The 19,753-nt window shown below is 40.9% G+C and overlaps 1 protein-coding gene across 1 annotated transcript in view; it reads right to left on the bottom strand.

Annotated features, from left to right (window-relative positions):
• Positions 1-19,753, bottom strand: part of LOC114657433 (L-fucose kinase) — a 53,524-nt gene that overhangs the window by 1,567 nt on the left and 32,204 nt on the right. Inside the window, 14 exon segments of the mRNA XM_028809247.2 lie at positions 2-79; positions 81-226; positions 510-609; positions 680-867; positions 1,116-1,235; positions 1,918-2,061; positions 6,428-6,655; positions 6,864-7,030; positions 7,221-7,431; positions 11,140-11,507; positions 14,338-14,411; positions 18,051-18,221; positions 18,296-18,397; positions 18,736-18,863. Coding sequence (XP_028665080.2) covers positions 2-79; positions 81-226; positions 510-609; positions 680-867; positions 1,116-1,235; positions 1,918-2,061; positions 6,428-6,655; positions 6,864-7,030; positions 7,221-7,431; positions 11,140-11,507; positions 14,338-14,411; positions 18,051-18,221; positions 18,296-18,397; positions 18,736-18,863 — 2,225 coding nt within the window.

Raw genomic sequence — 19,753 nt, 5'->3', positions numbered from 1 at the left:
CCTCTGTCTTGGAAAGGATGTCTCTCACGTGATCAGCTTGATGTGGTTCTTTTGTTAACAGATAAAGGAAACCACCCCCCTCCTGCACCTGCCAAACTTTGTCCAAGAGCTAGTGGCTTAAGAGCTGCCATCATGGCACTGACAGAAGCGGGCTCGCATCCTTTGGCCATTACTTTCTTTTGTTGCCAGTACTGGTCCAAACTACTGCCAATCTGTGCCAAAGACCCTGTTGAGAAAGTCACTGATTAGTAATCCAAACAATCACAGTGGCGAGTGTTGTGCACTGGAAACATTTATATGAGAGAGAAAAAATGATTTGAAAAAGACATGTTAAACCTGACTTCTGCATTTCAGAATGAAAACATAACTATGTTGGGAAAGTGTAGGATGTCCATGTGTCCTTGCTGTGCTACTGGCATCTCGGAGGTCTTTGGTACATATACAGTAAGTGCACAGTACCTTCCTGATTGCCTTTCCTTCCTTAAAATATATAGAGTTGTACTCCCTACCTTGTCTGAAGGCTTCTGCACATGCTTCAGCTGTATTGACCAGTTGGTCTGTATTCTCCACAATGAAGGGCAGTCTGGCATACCAGCTCCTCACCACATCCTGCACAAGAGACTCGTTTCAGCTCAGCACTTGAGTATAATAGAACGCCCATATTTCACAGCTGACTAACCTGTAGGAGGTTTCGAGCCAGACGTGTCTTTCCTGTGTAGATCAGTAGGAGGTGCTGATTAAATGTTTCAGTGAAGCCAGGAGGCACTAAAATAGGCTCCACCTCAACCCTGAGTGGCAGCTGAGCCTTTGAACGTCCAATTTTAATTCCAGGTAATAAACCACCAACTTGATCTTGCCAGCCACCACCTGCCCCATAGAAAAATTCAGATAAGTGCCTTTTTTTGATTGTTGGATGAACAGTACATTTTTAACTAAAGATGTGTTATTCTTAATTCATAAAGGTTTTGACCCACGCAAACTGCACAATACAGGTGAAATGTCTTAATTCTAGCTGTACTTAAACAAAATTAAATCATAATGCCCATCTTAGGCCAGCAGGAATGGACTTCACAGACCGTTGTGGCAAGTGTCATTTTATGGGGGCCCCGATTTACCTGTGGTAAGAATCTGTTCTAAGTGCAGGATGACATGCAGTAGCGCTTCTGTGCTGTATGAGCGACCTGCACTTTCATAGATGGCTGCCATTATAGCACCCGCCAGGATACTGCTGGTGCCTAAAGAGTAGAAAATTGGGTGATACCCGTAAGACAAGTGTCTGCAACAAAATTTGGCATAGCAAAACTTAGAAGGTTTCTTTTAGAGCAAAAAATATTCAGTCTTTGCAAGATTCCTGCTTCTGCTCTCAACAGCATCTGCAAGACTGGATCATAACTCGTGCGTTTCAATGAGAAACTAAAAACTCTACCTGCTTATGGCACACTGAATATAAAACAAATAACAGTTTTGGGGTCTTCATTTTTCAATATAGAAGATGTTTTTGCTGCTTTCTTTTATAATTTTGTGTTCTGTAGTACTAATCTCTGGTTTGGGTATTTTCCCTGCTTCCTTGCAAAATATTTAGTTTGTAGCAGAACTCAAAACTCCTTGTCAGTTTTTCCTTTCAGCAAATGATAAAGACACTAATAAAATGTTGACCCCATCATTGTGGTTTCATTTTAAGATACATTTCCACTAAACATATTTCTAGTGTAAGACCTGTTGTTAAGGTAATGGTCTAAGCAAATGTTGGCTCATTTTTTTTTGGCAAACTAATAAATACCGTAAACTAAATACTAAAAATATATTATCCTAAAGCTTTTAAATGTAAATGGCAACAAGCAGATTTCTCAAGAGTGCACCTCATGTGCATTTTAAACCATCTGTTTTGCAAACAAGCAGGAGATTAGATTTACATACCAAGGCCTGAACCATGAGGAAGCGTAGACCAACATTGGATTTCAAATCCTCCTCCAAAATTGTTCACAAGCTGTTCCTGCATGGAATGCTTAGAAGAGAACTGAATTAATTCTGCACAGATGCAAGCGGCCTTCAACAAAGCGTCTGTTGAATAATAAACACATATTTGTCACATATCAGTTTGTCTCTCCCATCAGTGTCCTTTGTACTGTGCTTCTGAGGAGTGCATCTTGTTCCTAATTCCAAAAACATGAGATCCTTAACTTTCTACAGCAAGCTGCACATTGAATTAACTATAATATGATGTGTTATTTTTGTTTATAGCCACGCTGTGGGTAACAACTTTTCAGCATCACAAAATTAAGAGAGATGCTGACAGATATGAAGACTTGACTGCTGGGAGAGCCACTTATATATATTACTAGGAGTATATGAAATATGCTCTGTGACTGAACAGTGGTGGTGAAAATACTCACTTGGCAGCTGTCACTAGAGTTAGTGAGGAGATCAAATATAAACACCTGGTATGCTCTGCTGTACTCCAGGGGATAGAGTAGCCATACTGCTTCAAGCCTTAGAGTGAGATGATATCAAAATTTTTACCCATTTTCTTTACAGAAAGAACAAATTATCTGACTTGTAATCGAAACCTCTAATTTGAGGTCAGTGAACAGTGCTTTGCAGCATGCTTAGTGAGGCGTGAAAAAGCCTAATGCTGAAGTATGATCAGTGACAAGAAGTGGAAGGTCGCGTATTGGTTTGATAAAGGCTAAATGTACAGTACCTATTAAAAAAAAAAAAATTCTACCACCCTTGACGTTTTCACATTTTATTGGATTGAATTTTTTTCTTTTTCACATTAAGCAACAGAAAAATATTCTCTAATATGAAAACAGATCTCTGCAAAGTGGTCCAAATTAATTACAAATCTCCAACCATCCATTTTCTTCACCTGCTTATCCAAGGGAGGGTTGTAGGGAAGGTGGAGCCTATGCCATCAATCATAAAGGACAAGGAAGGAACAACACCTGGACAGGATGCCAGTCCATCACAGAGTGAACACACACACAATCCACTTAACCTGCATATCTTCAACCTGTGGGAGTAATCTGGAGCACGCAAAAGAAACACACATAGACATGGGGTGCATATGTAAACTCCAAGCAGGGAGGAATAGCAGAAACACAAACTCTAGTCTCCTTATTGTGAGGCAGCAAATCTATCACTGTGCCACCACGCCACCCCTAACTGCAAATAGAAAACACAGAATACATGATCTCATAAATATTTGTCCCCTTTAATATAACACACCTGGTGCAGCCCATTGGTTTTAGACGTCCCATCATTAGTTCAATAGGATCACATTTTGGTTGAAGTCTAAATGTTCCTCAATACATAAGGGCCAACTTGGGGTGAGTTAGTATGATGACCTAATCTACTCGAAGAAGATGAAAAGAACACTCTGAGCAACTCCATGAAAAAAGCATGGAAAAGCACAAGTCAGATAATGGAAGTGAGAAAATATCTGGTTTGACACAGTTGTAAATCTGCATAGAGCAGGCTCTCCATAAAACAGATGACTAGTGAGAGAAACCACCAATGAGAACTCTGAAGGAATTCCAAGCTGCTGTGGCTTGGACTGGACAGACAACAACCGTTTCCTGGGTGCTTCACTAGTCGCAGCTTTATGGGGGATTGGCAAAGAGAAAAAACATACATGACAGCTATAGTTTGGCACATGGGGGATTCAGCTGGAAGAAGGTTTTATGCTTTGTTGAGCCCGAAATTTGAGATTTCTGGCCATCAGACTAAACTATTAAAAACACACCATCCCTACTATGAAGAATATTTGGTGGCATCCTCAGACTATGGGGTTCCTTTACAGCAGCAGCTTCTGGAAGACTTGTGAGGTAAAATGAATTCAGAAAAATGCTGGGAAATCCTGGTGAAAAACTTGATGCAGTCTGCAAGAAACCTATGCATTGGGAGATGATTTGTTTCCCTGCAAGACAACCTCAAGCATAAAGACAAAGCCACACAGAAATTGCTTAAAAGCAACAATGCTAATGATCCGAAGTGGCCGAATCAGAGTCTGGAGCTCAGTGCAGTGAAGAATCTGGGGGTATTTTTCGTACGTGGATTAGTCGTTTAGCCGGATGTAATTGTTGACGATTTGGCCTGATCCTGGATCTGTCGGTTTTTCGAAACTCTTGCTGGATGTGTTGTCATAGCAACACATCCAAATCCTCAAAGCCTGCTCGGAGCAGGTTTGTTCTACGTAAACAAGGATTAGCTCACACACTTAAACAGTATCTGTGCATGGAATTCATTCAGTCATGGCTTAGCCGTTCATGAATGAGCGACCGATTGATATTGGTGCGCAAATTATAAGATGAGAATTTCATATAGAGAGGGGTTTGCGCGATCGGCAAGATCCTTTATTGCTCCTGGAGGAAATTCATTTCGAAAGATCCCGCTTTAGCCGAGGGGGAATATTGTACCTCAAAGATTTATTAGCACCTTATATCCATCCATCCAGTTTCCAACCTGCTGAATCCGAACACAGGGTCACAGGGGTCTGCTAGAGCCAATCCCAGCCAACACAGGGCACAAAGCAGGAACCAATCCCGGGCAGGGTGCCAACCCACCGCAGTAGCACCTTATATTCGAAGTCAAACTCGGCGAAGTCGGGCTCTCACAACCACACAGACAGTATGCATTGCTTTGAGGTTTTTTACAAGCGGCACTTTTTTATACACTGTAGGCGATGCGGAAAATCTAACTAAAAGTGCAGTTTGCCAGGCAATTCGTAAAGTCTGTTTGGCTATGAAATATTTCCTTCGGGTTTTCATAGTGTTTCCTGGACACCTGCGTGTGCAGACAAGAAAAGAGGCGTTTCATGCCATTGCAGGTAGGTTAATACACAGGCTAAAACATTCACAGTTCCATGAAGAATCTCAATCAGCCTAACATTCTCGTTACCAGGATTTCCAAATGTGATTGGGGCACATGGGACTGATCAGAGTAGAGTTTGATCAAACATTATTTGGAAAATGTACTTCTCCTCCTGATGAATAATCAGACATAGTGTCTTCATCAAATATTTGACCTTCGTCAATATCTCGTTGGTCAGACACAGGTTCAAGGGATATGACATTCCCTGCAATTGACCCAACAAAAAAGAGGGCTATATGGAACATACCTATGGCACACATGGAGGACAAATATATGCAATGACCATCCTTTATCTGAAATGAAGTGACCACTGCATCCTGCCACTGGTTCTGAGGAGGAGCTTCCCCCTGGAATGCCCTCAGAAACAGGGCGATGGGCATTTTGCTGGAGAGCCAACTCTTCTACAGGGGTTAGGTCTGGACCACGTGGACCTCCAGCTGTTTTTTGCTTGTCTGCCTTCTTATTAGTATTAAAATTAATGTTTTTTATATTGTATATGATTATTTATGTCAACAATTCTTTAAATAGTTATATACCAATATTTACCAGTTTGAAGTATATTCTTGTACTTCACTTTAACCTGTTCCCATGTTCTTCTTGTGCTCACGTTTGATCTGGAATTATGACATATTAAATAATAATTAATCTGACACATAGGAAATGAAACGCTGCCTTCAGTAAGTACAATGCACACTACTTAGCGTTTAATTTGTCGGCCACTTTTTGCCAGCCGTCTTTTCTGGTCTGGGCTGCTTTTCCAGTGTTACCCCTTGTGCATATTAAATCTTGAAATTCTTCATGTCCTTCGAATAAAAGGTCTTGCTCCGCAAGTGTGGAAAAAAAAAATGCACCCGTTCTTTCGTCATTTTGTTACAGCCTATCAAAGACTTGCTGATCATGTTTTCTAGACTCAATATATATGGGCTTTTCAATCAGCGCGGGCGCGCACATTCATCTCGGATGATTAGATCCAGCTCGACTAATCTACTACAAGGCTGCGTTTGAAAAACCGACCTATCCCGGATGAGTGTCACGAGCATTAACTTATCCAAGATGAGGCACCTGATCTCGGATGATTTAAGCGATGTACGAAAAATACCCCCTCTGTCTTTTGAAAGAAGCTGTTTACTCACAATCCCCCCTGATACCTGACAGAGCTGGAGCAGTTGGGAAAAAATGGCCATGTCCATATGTGCAAAGCTTAGACTGAGACCTGTGCACACAGTCTAAAGGCTGTCATGGCTGCCAAAGGTGCATCTACTAAATACTGACCTGAAAGATCAATAATGTAATGTTTTTTATTTGCAAGTAATTTAGAGCACTTTGCAGAGATCTGTTTTCTCTTTGACATTAACGTCTTTTTCTGTTGATCAGTGTAAAAAAAAGCAAAACTAAATGCTCTGTAATCCAATGCAGTATAACAATGAAATGTGAAAACTTCAAAGAGGGTGAATACTTTAGGCACTGTACATGTAAGACATGTGCTCACTGGTGGGCATACTGTACTTTGCTTTAAGGTTTGCGGTATTGTGGAAATAAAAAGGAAACCACCTACTAGGTGCATGAGGCTGGCAGTAATCATTTATATCTTTCATTGTCCTGCATATTGTCTCTGTAGTGACCTGATGGCCTTGACTACCACTGTGGCTAATCAGCAGCAGGCAAGGATCACTGACTCGACATGCACGGGCTCCAATTGGCCGACGTCCATCCACTTGCACAGCAATATTGACCACGGCACCTCCATGCTCAAATGTTATTGGTGGGGTGTCACTCCACCCACCTGAACAGAAAAACGGGAAAAAAAATGATTGTGTTTCTTGAAACTAACATTACATGAATGTTAGCAATGTTCTTCAGAGAGCACTGCTAATGTGCTGCACATTTTTACAAACTGGACTTGCACAGGAAAAGGCAGCACTTCAGGGGTTGAGCCTCAAAACTTAACATATCTGACCTGCCATTGTGCATAAAACTTGAAATCTCCATACCAGCAATGTCCAGCCTTGCTGGGCACTCCACCTCCACCCACTGATTGAACGGTGGAGCATCACAATTGCCGATCTTGATGAACTCCCTTGCTGTTGCAACAGCCTGACGGATTAGGATTTGTCCTGCTGCTTCATAGTGACGTGCAGCTCTAACCAAGAGATCGGGCCTGCAGAGAAAAAGTCACTCAATGTTTAAACTCCTGACTATGCTCAGTCTGTCTTTCTCTGTCTCCTTCCTATCACTATACTAAATAAACCACTTTGATCAGACATTTCAATAAACAGAATTTGGACAACAGTCTTCAGTGCAAAGATCTGTGGATAACCACCTCTGCTCATCCTTCATGCCAGTCATACCTGCTAAGCCAGTTTTTTCTTTCAGCAGCCAAGGCCTTCACCCCAGATTGTAATTCTCCAGTCTCTAGAAGCCGAAAAGCAGAATTCCATACAGGGTTTGCCGCAGGGCCACTACGCAAGCCTCCCTTCCTCTCTGCCATGCATCCAAGCACATCAGCAACTGTAGCAAGGGTACGGGCAGCCACCCCAGGATGCGGAGTCTCGGCGGCCACTGCAGAATGGTAGAATTTGCAGTAAATATAATGCAGCACTGGGATAGTTCTGGGCAGTTCTGATGCTAAGTGAGCAACAGCTGTTACAGGCATTCATGATAGTAAATGTTTGTATTGGAAGCAGAGTCCCGGACTTTCATTGAAGTCTTTATCGTCCTGTTTTGGCATTGCTGTATGAATTGAAAACCACCCAGTAGTATTTGATTGGCTTGTACATGTCAATGGGCTGGATAATTCTGGATCACAGGTTTCAAGTAGACCTCCTTGGCCTTCTTGTTGTAAGTTATCTTCTGTTTCAGTTGCTCTAAATGTAGTAAAACTATAATGAGCAGTGTAGTACTAAGCTGGCATTTAAGGTGATCTGACCAGTAAGACCTTTCTTAATGTCACAGACCAGCAAAATACAAAGCAACATCAGACACCATATGCCAACCTCCACAATCAGGCAGAGTTAATTCTTACAAGACGGTCTGTTTTTAAATACCAAGTGACCCACAGCACAAGTCTTCAACATAAACACTTGCCATCAAACACCTGGTGCAAAGCATTTCTCCCCATGTGATATAAGCACTGTTCATGAAAATGAGCGGGCATTTCTATCTGCCCTCATCCATTATGTTCCCAAATTAGTCAGCTGGGAGAACAACCAAATTTAAAGGAATACTTCACTAAAAATCCTATTTTTTTATAAGTTACTTACCCCGTGTACAGGTGGTGGAGAAAACGTTTTAATAATCTCATGTTTTCAAGCCCCTTAATCACAGGCGGTAAGTCAGTCCAAAATATCATTCCTATGATGCTTAAGGTTTCCTGTTTATGATATGCACTGATAATTCCAAAACTAGTTATTTAACAATATTTTAACAAAAAAGCACATTTTGAGCATACAACCAGCATGTGGATTTTGCAATAAGAATGATGTATTTTTTTTTTTGTTTTTGTTTTTTCAATGGGGGTTTTTCACATTATTTGTCATTGGTCACTATTGTCTTCTGTTATGCTATAAACATTTTTCCTTCCATTCTGCATGAAAACACAAGATTAAAAAGTTTTCTCAGCCACCACTACAAACTACTTGGGGTAAGTAACATATAAAAACGTATCATTTTTGGGTGGAGCTTTCCTTTACCCAGTCAAGGCCATGATGGACAATCATTTACATTAATTATCACCAAGAGGTTGGAGTTAGTCATCCTAAAGGATGATAGATTGAGGAGATCATTCCTCCCCCAAACTATGCGACTCTTCAATTCCACCCAGGGGGGTAAACGTTAACATTTAACATTATACAAAGTTATTGTCTGTTTTTCACCTGCATTATTATCAATCTTTAATTTAATATTATTTATTGTATCAGTATGGGGCGGCACGGTGGCGCAGTGGGTAGCGCTGCTGCCTCGCAGTTGGGGGATCTGGGGACCTGGGTTCGATTCCCGGGTCCTCCCTGCGTGGAGTTTGCGTGTTCTCCCCGTGTCTGCGTGGGTTTCCTCCGGGGGCTCCGGTTTCCTCCCACAGTCCAAAGACATGCAGGTTAGGTGGATTGGCGATTCTAAATTGGCCCTAGTGTGTGCTTGGTGTGTGGGTGTGTTTGTGTGTGTCCTGCGGTGGGTTGGCACCCTGCCCAGGATTGTTTCCTGCCTTGTGCCCTGTGTTGGCTGGGATTGGCTCCAGCAGACCCCCCGTGACCCTGTGTTCGGATTCAGCGGGTTGGAAAATGGATGGATGGATGTATCAGTATGCTGCTGCTGGAGAATGTGAATTTCCCATTGGGATTAATAAAGTATCTATCTATCTATCTATCTATCTATCTAAAGATATTGACTGCAGTCCAATGGAAAAATTCCATACCTTCCTTTATAAAACAATAGCAATGATTCATAGTGCCAAAGATACTGCACAACCTTTAACTAAAAGACTGAGTTTCCACTTTACTCTGAAAAAGAATCAAGCTGCATGTACCTGAAATGTCAGGTAGCATGTAACCAAGCCTCAATAGGGTGCTGCAGTTAAGTCTAAATCATTGAAGGAAAATGAGGTGCCAAATTTAGAGAAAGACTGTACTTGATTACAGTTAAAGGAGGGAGTTGGCCTGATTGATGTTCCCCCAACAGACTCCTTAGTTTATGACACCAATATTTACGATGGATAGCATGGTTGCATTGTCGTGGGCACTGATTCATCATGTGTTCAGCATCTTGGCTTTGGTTGTCCATGTATAAATTGTAAATTGTAATGGTGTTGACATGACTTTTCCTTCCATATCCCTAAGACCTTTTTATTATGTTCATTGGTTGCAAAGTGGTACTGCGAGTGTGGATGTGTGTGAAACAGAAAATGTAACGTACTCATGGCCTAAACCCAAATGCTGCTGGAAAAGCATACCAGCATACCTTAAAGAGATTAAGCAGGACTCAGAATGTAATGTTGTGTTAAATCTTTCAGACTTGTAACAATATAATGCTGCGTTCATGTGCTATCGGACAGATGGTAAATCTGAGTTTCTAAGTTGTAAATTCCATGAAAACACCTTGCAAATTCAAAGCCACGAGTCTGAGTATTCAGAGAAAACAAAGCTACACAAATTGTCCAGCTTGTAATGCTGACCTTTCACCTTATTCAGTTGTGAAAAATAAAAAAGATAACCTTGTAACCAAGAAATTAAATTTAAGGGGTTGAATTTTATTTGGAGCAAAGTGGTACACATGCAATCGGTTTGGTGTCCTCCTTTTTTAATAAAAAAAAATACAATTTTTCTTTAATTACTTTTTTGCATACCAAGCAGCAAATCATAAGCTACTTCACAATCCTCTGAAAAGTCTGACAAGAAATTAATATGAATACACTGATGCGGGAAGGTGAGTCTTCACAAGTTGGAGCTCTCAGAACTCCAATAGCATGTGAATGCGGTATAAGTTGCAACAAGGAATGTTGTGAAAACTGGACAACATAGAACACCAAGTGCTTTCTGTATAGTTGCACCTGTAAAATCTACATGTAGGATGTGAAAAACATCAAGACCACCAACGAGAGGGACATTGTTCATAATAAGATGAGTTATACATACTGATTTGTACCTAAGGCAGGCCAATACATTCATCCATTACCAAACCAGCTTAATCAAATTAACTGATGGCAGAACCTATTCATGTAGCACCAGTAAGCAGGAACCAAACCTAGACAAGGCCCCTGCCTACACGATACACATGCATGAATGCACTAACTCCTACTCAAATACCAGGCCAATTTACGGCCACAAATTAACTTAAAATGCATATCTTTCAGATGTGGGAGCAGCTCATGAAAACTAGACATTTAACTGACTGTTGAACGGGGCTGTGATTAAAACCTGTAGCATCTGTGTAGGTGGCACTACAAGATCAAGACTGCAGTGCCCACAAACACCAAGCTAAGCATTAAACAGCCTTATCTTGAACTCAATGCTGCTCATTAGCCACATGTTACACATGTGTTCCTTTTTGTACAATATCTAAATGCTGCCACATTACTGATGCCATATTGTACTTCTGTACCTAGATGGTAATTATATTGTCCTTTGCTTTTGTGTTGCATCAAAATTCCGGGAAAAGTGATTCTATAATTTTCAGTATAGCATCTCATACTGTATATATCATATATATTGTACTTTACATATGAAGTACATGCTATAGAATGTTTTGAACCTTGTTGGTCAGTTTCTCAGAACATACCTGTATCCAGTGCTGCTAAAAGATCATTCTGCTGGTTCTCTTGCACAGCTGCCCGGATGAGTGGCCAAAGGCTGCAATTCATCCTATTTCTCAGAGTGTCCTGCGCCTGCAGCCGCGCTGTCTGAAAGAAAAGCTCCTTCCTCCAGTTAAGCTCTGCCTCCTGGTCCAGACAGTTGAGGATTTCACGCATTGACATTCGCCATGCAGCCCTCCATAGTGAGAGTCTGTCATCTTTGTTCAACCCAGAGAGCCATAACACACCTTCCACACCCACTGGTCCGTGCATGTGGAGCACTGGAAACAGATGAGTATCATATAGAGATAAAGATTTTCCGTCTTCTTCAGCGGGCTGCCACAACTCACCAATCCTACAGACAGAATTAGCAACATGTCAGCATTCAAACATTTAAGTTCAAAATGTATTTGCTATACAAGAATATAACACATTTCACACACAGGTGAATATCATTCAGATAATCTGCCTCATTTGTTAGCTTTATTCCCAATAGTTCCCAGTAGTTCATTCACATACAAACTAAAAGTTGCTAATTTGTTCACTTCCGTTAGAAGGTTTAGTATTTTTTTTCCCACTGACTCCTACAATGTTTTATGTAAACAAATGTTTCTTGGCTTCAATGTTAAATACACTTTTCCCATCCGTCTTACATTCTCTTCCCCTACACACACACATACATACACATATAGATTATATATATATATATATATATATATATATATATAGTAGGTGCCATATAGGAAGGACAGGCATTCTGGTCAGGATAAAGCATGAATTCTTGCCCAAACAGGAGACCACAATGGATTGACTGGCTGAACGGGCATACAGGGTGCAGTTCATTGCCTCACACAACAGGTAGCAGTGTTCCTCAGGGCTGAATACGATTAGGACACCCGCAGGAGTGGACTGCCCTGGTTTGCAAACAACCCAGAAGTGCTCTGGATGACCTGGGCATGACACTGGAAACAGTCCCTGGGTTGGATTTAAAAAACATCCCACAGCCTCACTTAATTAGGTCAGAGTCAGGAGGCAGCAAACAACACTCTATGGGAGGTGGAGGGAGAGAATTTCTGTTTGTGTATTGCAGCTGGTGTTTCTGTAAAAAAGGTGTTGGATGTGAATAAATATTTTTTATTTGAACCCAAAATTGTGCTTGGGCATTATTGTGTCTACGGTTTTGGGTTCAGTGGCGCCCCTTGCGGTTTATATGTATATTAGTGTTTAGACATTATACTAAAACTAGCCATGTGCGCCCAACTACGTTGCGCATGTTAAAGTTGTCTGTGAAGGGCTCCCTGTTTAAACGCAGCTGCCAGTCGTGAACTGGGCCCTTCGTTGCACAGCATTATGATATTTTATAAGGGAAACAAAATTACAAAACAAAACCCTTGGACATTGATTCGATAGGAACGGCCTACTCGGAATCACTGTCCGAATAGTAATTATGTGGTGGTGTAGGAGCATTTCTGCTTCTCTTCGTTCACAGTCCGTCTCGTTTTCCACGACGCTGTCGTTTCCTCTCACGATCTCTTCTCAACCTTTCTCCAATCTCGCAGGTTGCTTTGTGGCAATCCAAAGAGTAAGGCAATATACACGGAGCAATGGTTATAAAAGGGGGACACACAGATATCCAGGCTCTTTAAAGCATAAATAGGGATCACTTCACTGACATGTGAGCAAGCCAGGGTACAACTGTGAGACGCGCAGCACTCGCCGGCTACAACGTAACAATAATAATTTTCGGAACGTGCTGTTACGTTGTCATTCATTTTACCCACTGTCTTTCTTTCATTCATATGTTACGTAGGCACGTACCTTTTATCTTTGGCAATCTCATTCTCTAACCAGGCCTCAGGAGCTAACCAGCGTAACACTGTCCACCACCCCTTTCGTTATTCCGGCACATTGTTGACATCCGTGAGTAACAACAATGTACTAAACTGGAAGGTGGTCTACGCATGTGTGGAATTTGCGGACAAACAAAGATCAAGATCCAAATGAAGATTATATATAAAGATACTATTAGGACTGTAGGACAATAACCCCTTGAGCTGGTTGAAATACAATAGAATAACAGAGGCAGGTAGATTGCAATGGTGGTGTAAGGCACTAAGTGACTTCCAGGTGGTTGAACTGATTTTAATTCATGGCCACTATTCTTAACTTTTTCTTTACCCACAGATGCTTTATAGCCTGTACTCTAAATTTTCATGAAAAAAATATGCAGGCCAGTTTTGCATGATGGTGTAGTGGTTAAGGCTTTGTACTTTAGAAGTTGTGGGCTCAAATCCCACTATTACTGACAATGTGTGAACCATGAGCAAGTCACTTCCTCTACATGTGCTCCAATTAGAAAAACAAAATAAATGTAACCAATTTGTATCTCAAATGATGTAAATTGGCTTGGATAATGTCAACCGCCAAATAAGCAAATACTATGCAAAGAGACTTGGCTTTATTTATATTGATATATTTTTAGATTCTGAACCTTCTTAGGCCATTATGGTGTCATGGGGACTTGGAGTCAATACTGATTGCATCCCGCACAAAGTAGGACCCATCCCCAAATGTGAAGTCAGCCCTCAGTGGGCACATTTACTCAATTACTCACTCTCACACAGCAGGCCAAAATTAGAATTAACATTTACCTTTAACTGCATGTCTTAAAAATGTGGGAGGAAGTCCTTATAAACACGGAGAGGACATACAGACTCCACACAGACATGCTGGTTAACCACTGCTCTACTGTGAGACTCTGTATATAACCATTACATAACAAGTGGTTTGTAATTCCTACTGGTGCTTTTTCTTTCAGTAAAAAAATTGCAATTACACAATCAACCAAACAGAGTTTATAGAATCAATACAACAGCTTATAACTGTGTGCAGTATGCATTCCTTAAGTCTGATATTTAAATAAGTTTCAGTAGTCAGTCAACTGGGGTGCTTTTAGCTATTCAAAATAAATATCACTTAAACGAAACATATTTTTGAATGTCCTGTTTTAAACTTTAAAGTCATGTGTGTATTAGTGTATGACGACATACAAGTTTAGTTCTTCAAAGATGTTCTACTGGTTTGCTGATAAGTTTTGAATGTACAGCTGCTCCTGAATTTATCACTCAAGAAGTTTACATTTTTGTGTACAGTATTTGCTTATAGCTATACACAGTATTACATACCGAATTCCTGTCCTCTTAAATAATTCTGTCCAGCTATTGTTCAGAAAACTTGACATGCTGTCAGCTAAAGACACCTGCATATACAGTAAATAAAAACAAAAAAGCATAAGCAACATTTTAATTTAGGTATTCATTATGAGCATATTGTAACTGCCCTATGTTGCCCTATTCTATAGACTCCAGCACCTACTGCGACCCTAGTCTAGATTAAGTGGGTTAGAAAAATCAAATATAAAATACAATAGCCTACATACTTTGTAAATAATTTTAAAAGCGTGGTCAATCAACCTACTGTGAGTTATAAAGAACAATAACTTAAAAAGAACAACAGTTTTTAATACAGCCAAAGTAAAGGCTGTAAAAAGTAAAGTGGACCGGCGAGCGGAAGCACAGAGCAGCGGCGTCTCCCACAGGCAGGAAGCCCTTTGCAAACAACCGAGCAAGTTTAACTGAAGTAAAGCCGGCAGCTGACCAAGAGAAATAACTGGCAGTGTGAAATTAAAGTCGATCGCTCAGTGGGTGGTGGAAACTTAAAGCCGACGGTCTCTTAGTGATTCAGCTGAATGCGGAAAGCGCTGAAGCACCGAAGTTACTACAAAAAAAAAACGGAGACGATGACATCAACACTTAATGTAAGTTCTATCTACTCTCACGTTTATATGTTGTGCGTCCTGCAGTATGTACAGTTCAGGTTTTCCGGCCGACAGTGTAGACAGCTTCACATGCCAAAAGTGTTTAGTTAAATTAGAGTTGGTCGGGAAAATACGCGAATTGGAGGACCGCGTTAGGAATCTGATAGCAATTAGGCAAACCGAAAATTGGATCGAATTGGTTTGTTTAGACAATTAGGCTACTTCTGATTCGGCTTCAGTCTCTCCAGGTCCCACTGTAGTCAGCGGCTTAAGTCAGCAGCACCAATTCAGCCACAGGGCGAGTGGGTAACAGTAAGACGGGGGTCTAAGAAGCCAAAATTTAGTCCCCCAGCACCCAGGTCACCAATTCGGACCCAGAACAGTGCGCCTGTGGAAACTGAGAATAAGAAAGTGCTCATAATTGGCGATTCCATAGTGCGGAATGTTAGAATTCCAAACTATGTTAAACCAGCAGTTAATGTTAAGATTTCTGGCATAGAGGCCGCTTTGGACCGTGTCGCCAACGATGAAGTATCTACCTTATTGCTGCATGTCGGCACAAATGATATTTATTCACAGCAATCTGAGGTATTAAAGAGGAAATTCATCTCTTTATGCACGAAAGCTAAAAGAAAATGTCAGAATTTAGTTGTATCTGGCCCTTTACCAAGATTATATAGAGTTGATGTGATTTATAGAAGATTGCATTCCCTTCACTGCTGACTAGAAACTTGGTGTACAAATAAAAGCATAGCGTTTGTGAACAATTGGGATGATTTTTGGGAAAGGCCTGTATTTTTCAAAAGAGATGGTCTTCATCCTAACTGGAGGGGATCTTATGTATTGTCCCAAAATATGGCAGCAAAACTGCCTGGTTGACTGATTAGAACACCATCCAGGCCGCAGTCATGTGATCTTAAATCACAGGCTGTTGTTTATCCCACCTGTTACTATCCTAAAGCTGTTACCCATAATCCCTGTTGTGGGGCATCCAGTAAATTTACAAACCTTAAATTAATTGATAACCAAAAAATACGGTTTATAATTAGACAATGGGATAAAACCAGTTAATCCAAAATGCGGCTGCAAGAATTATTACAAGAACAAGAAAATACGAACACGTAACTCCAGTTCTTAAATCCTTACACTGGCTCCCGGTTAAGTTGAGGGCAGATTTCAAAATCCTCCTTTTAACATATAAAGCATTAAATGGCCAAGGAACTTATCATGACTTACAAACCTGAGCGCACATTAAGATCTCAAGATGCCGGTCTGCTTATGATTCCAAGAATTAATAAAATAACAATGGGAGGTTGAGCTTTTAGTTACAGGGCCCCTAAACTGTGGAGTGGTCTGCCTGCTACTATAAGAGAAAGTTCATTGTTTGAATTCGCATTTGGAATTTTTCAGTGACAATCATACAGCATTGAGTAAATGGCAAGGTGAAAAATTACATCAAGATATCAAGGACATAAAAAGAAGGTACATTGCACATTGGGTTGTCAGTATGATGGCGGAGTTATGTTAAAAATTAGGTTAAACAAATATTTTCAAGTTAAACTGATTTAGAACAATATTTTATAGATTAATAAATTGTGTAATTTGTTACATTTTAATCACATTTCAATTTTGTACTTAAATGTGATGTGATGGAAACATCTATATATATAATTCACTAAGCCGCCAGCGAGCAAGACACCCATGGAGCACGCAGGATGGAGCCACGCCCACCAACTCTAAGACCACTGGATACGACGACAACTCGCAGAGCCACGCCCACCAACTCGGACGTAGCAACTCACAAAACAGGGCGTCATTCGCGTTCGTCTCTGCTATGCTCCACATGCACCTCTGAGCCATGTTGACTTTTCATTATTCTTTTCGGTTACGACGAACGACCGCGTCCACCATCGCAAACTGTTTTACACGCCATGGTCTTAGAGTTGGTGGGCGGGTCTCCGTGAGTTGCTCTTGCAAGCGGGCACATGACCAGGCGGTGTGTATGCTTCAAGAACGAGGGTGGACGTGGCAGGACCATCTAAGAAAAAGCATGTTTGTCGGAGATGTGAATCGCTGTATGCGGCGTGTAAAACAGTTTGTCGCGGATGTGAATCGCTGTATGCAGCGTGTAAAACAGTTTGCGAGAGGTATCCCATGGTCTTAGAGTTGGTGGGCGGGTCTCCGTGAGTTGCTCTTGCGACCGGGCACATGACCAGGCAGTGTGTATGCATCGATGTGAATCACTGTATGCGGCGTGTAAAACAGTTTGCGAGGGGTATCCCATGGTCTTACAGTTGGTGGGCGGGTCTCTATGAGGTGCTCTTGCGAGCGGGCACATGACCAGGCAGTGTGTATGCTTCGAGTGCGAGGGTGGACGCGACAGGACCATCTAAGAAAAATCATGTTTGTCGCGGATGTGAATCGCTGTATGCAGCATGTAAAACAGTTTGTCGCAGATGTAAATCGCTGAATGAGCGAGCGATGGCGGTCCTCCAATTCTCAGTCACTGACAATTGTATGTTGCCCTCTCCAGAGTTCCATCTTTTCATTCACCTACAGTCGTATCCTCAAACTCACCCCATTTGGACAACTGTGTCTTTCAGTAAGTGTTCACCCATCAATACATAACTATGCAGCGTATGCTACGCCGCAGGTTGGCTAATTCTAATTATTATTTTACTGTGTTCATGTTCATGAATGCAAGTATTCACAATTTTAATGAGCTTCAGTTTGTAAACCCACGAATATATTAGTATGTTGTTGTTTTAACTGGATATAAAAACAATGCAAAATGACATGTTTCAAGACTTGCTATTTTTAATAATTTATTATTTTTAATAGCCTTATTAATAAAATAATTTTAGAGTGTTAATAACTCTATACAACAGATACCTAAACTAAAGTGCTATAAGATTTGAAGTAAAAGCCACAATGGTAACTTGACTTGACAAATGAAAAATCAGCAGATATTCACAGGTCTGCTGTGCAGGGCAGTGAAGCTTGGGTATACTAGAAACATGACTCTCAAGGGTCAGTCTTCTATACCACAAAAAATAAATCACCTTCTTTCTTATTACGCACCTCCAAGTTATCCTGGCGTCCAAGGACTGTGAACACTCTGCGCCGTTCATCTCCAAGCTTCACATAGTGCCCTTGTATAATAATATCTGAGAGAGTGCAATCCTGGAGGCTAATGGATGATTGAAGGTCGATCCCAGACAGGATGCAGCCAGACTTTACAGTCAGTGGGCCCTGTATAACAAAAGAGTAGTAACATCTGCAATGACCTGGCAGGGTGCCCCTCTATCATCTGTTTAATTACCTACCCGCAGATGGCAGTGCTGAATTACAGAGCCTGCAGCCACAATAACATCTCCTTCTAGAATGCTGTTAATCACAATGCAATCTCTCTGTAACAACTGAGGATTCTTCATAAAAAAAGAGAGAACAAACAGTGAAGTCCTTCCCTAAGAGAGGTATTCCTATTTCTCAATATTGTACCCCTTTCAATGATCCTTTTTTTACAACCCATTTACACATACATTACTATCAGACTCATTTTATCTCAACTCTGTTGTGCCTAAAAAGATTATCTTCTGTCTCCTCCCTCCCACTGAAAAACCTTTTCAAACGATATCACATGACACCTGTGTGTTTCACCAAAATAAGCCCCACCTCCGCAGAGCACTTTGTTAAATGCCCAAATTAAGAGTCTCCCTCCACCCATATCATGGTGTTCTTTCAAGTTAATGTGATTTCCCCTCACCTCTACATATACCCACGTCATATTTGTTGTGTTCCTTCCCAAGGTATCTCTCAATCTTTGCGTCATGTTCCTAATGTGCTGGTCCCCAGACAAACTCATGTAGTTGTAGGTCCCATTTGGAATGTATTCTGACCAAAAGGATAGTTATAATATTAGAAAAAATGTTGACCATTGCTGTTGAAATGCCAAACACCAGGCCTAAACAAAGTAAGTGTTTACCTTTAACCAATAATTCAAATCTCATTTTGTTTTAGATACAGGTTACTCTGGCTTAGAAAACCCGTCACGGAGAAAATACAACTATGATGATTCCCAGTAGTTTTCTGCTGTGAACAAATGGTGTATAATGAAATGTGGTCTGCATGGGGGTGCTTTGGATCTTGGACCTTAATACATGTGTTATAATATTTACCAAGCTTTCAATGGCACTTACATAAAACATTTTGTCTTGTGTGTGCAACCACTGATCTGTAGCTTACTTCTTTTAGGTATGAGTGGGGACACTGTCACGAAGGATGTAGTGCTGCTTCTCCCTGACTAACTAACACAAACAATAAATGAGTATAATATTCACTGGTTTTGTGGTCTTCTTTAGGTGTGTAATCAATACTGATTACACCCTCAACATCACAGAAGATTGCTCATTTAATCTTGCCAGCACTGGGTTGGGCATTGAATTTATTAAGTGTTGAAGAATCATCATGCTACCATTGTTTTCAGTGTTGTTTGGACTCTGGATCATGGTGATGTATCAATGTTGCATTCCCAGTTATTAAAGTCGGCTTAAATTCCTCCCACTACACATTCATTAACCAAGGTTCTTCTGGAAACATTGAATGCAGCGATGCTTTATTTCAGGAGTCAGCATTCTTGGAACCCAAACTGCATAGACCAGGCTCATGTTTATTTTCATGAAGAATGAATTCAACTAACCCTTAATTATCCCTATAGTGCATACTGTTTCACACACTGCCACTCTTCAATTGTCTAATCCAAATTCACATTACATTGGCAACAT

This window comes from Erpetoichthys calabaricus, chromosome 9 (genome assembly GCF_900747795.2).
Source record: "Erpetoichthys calabaricus chromosome 9, fErpCal1.3, whole genome shotgun sequence".
Taxonomy (NCBI): Eukaryota; Metazoa; Chordata; class Cladistia; order Polypteriformes; family Polypteridae; genus Erpetoichthys; species Erpetoichthys calabaricus.
Note: the sequence above shows the minus strand (reverse complement) of the source record. Positions and strands in the feature narration are given on the sequence as shown.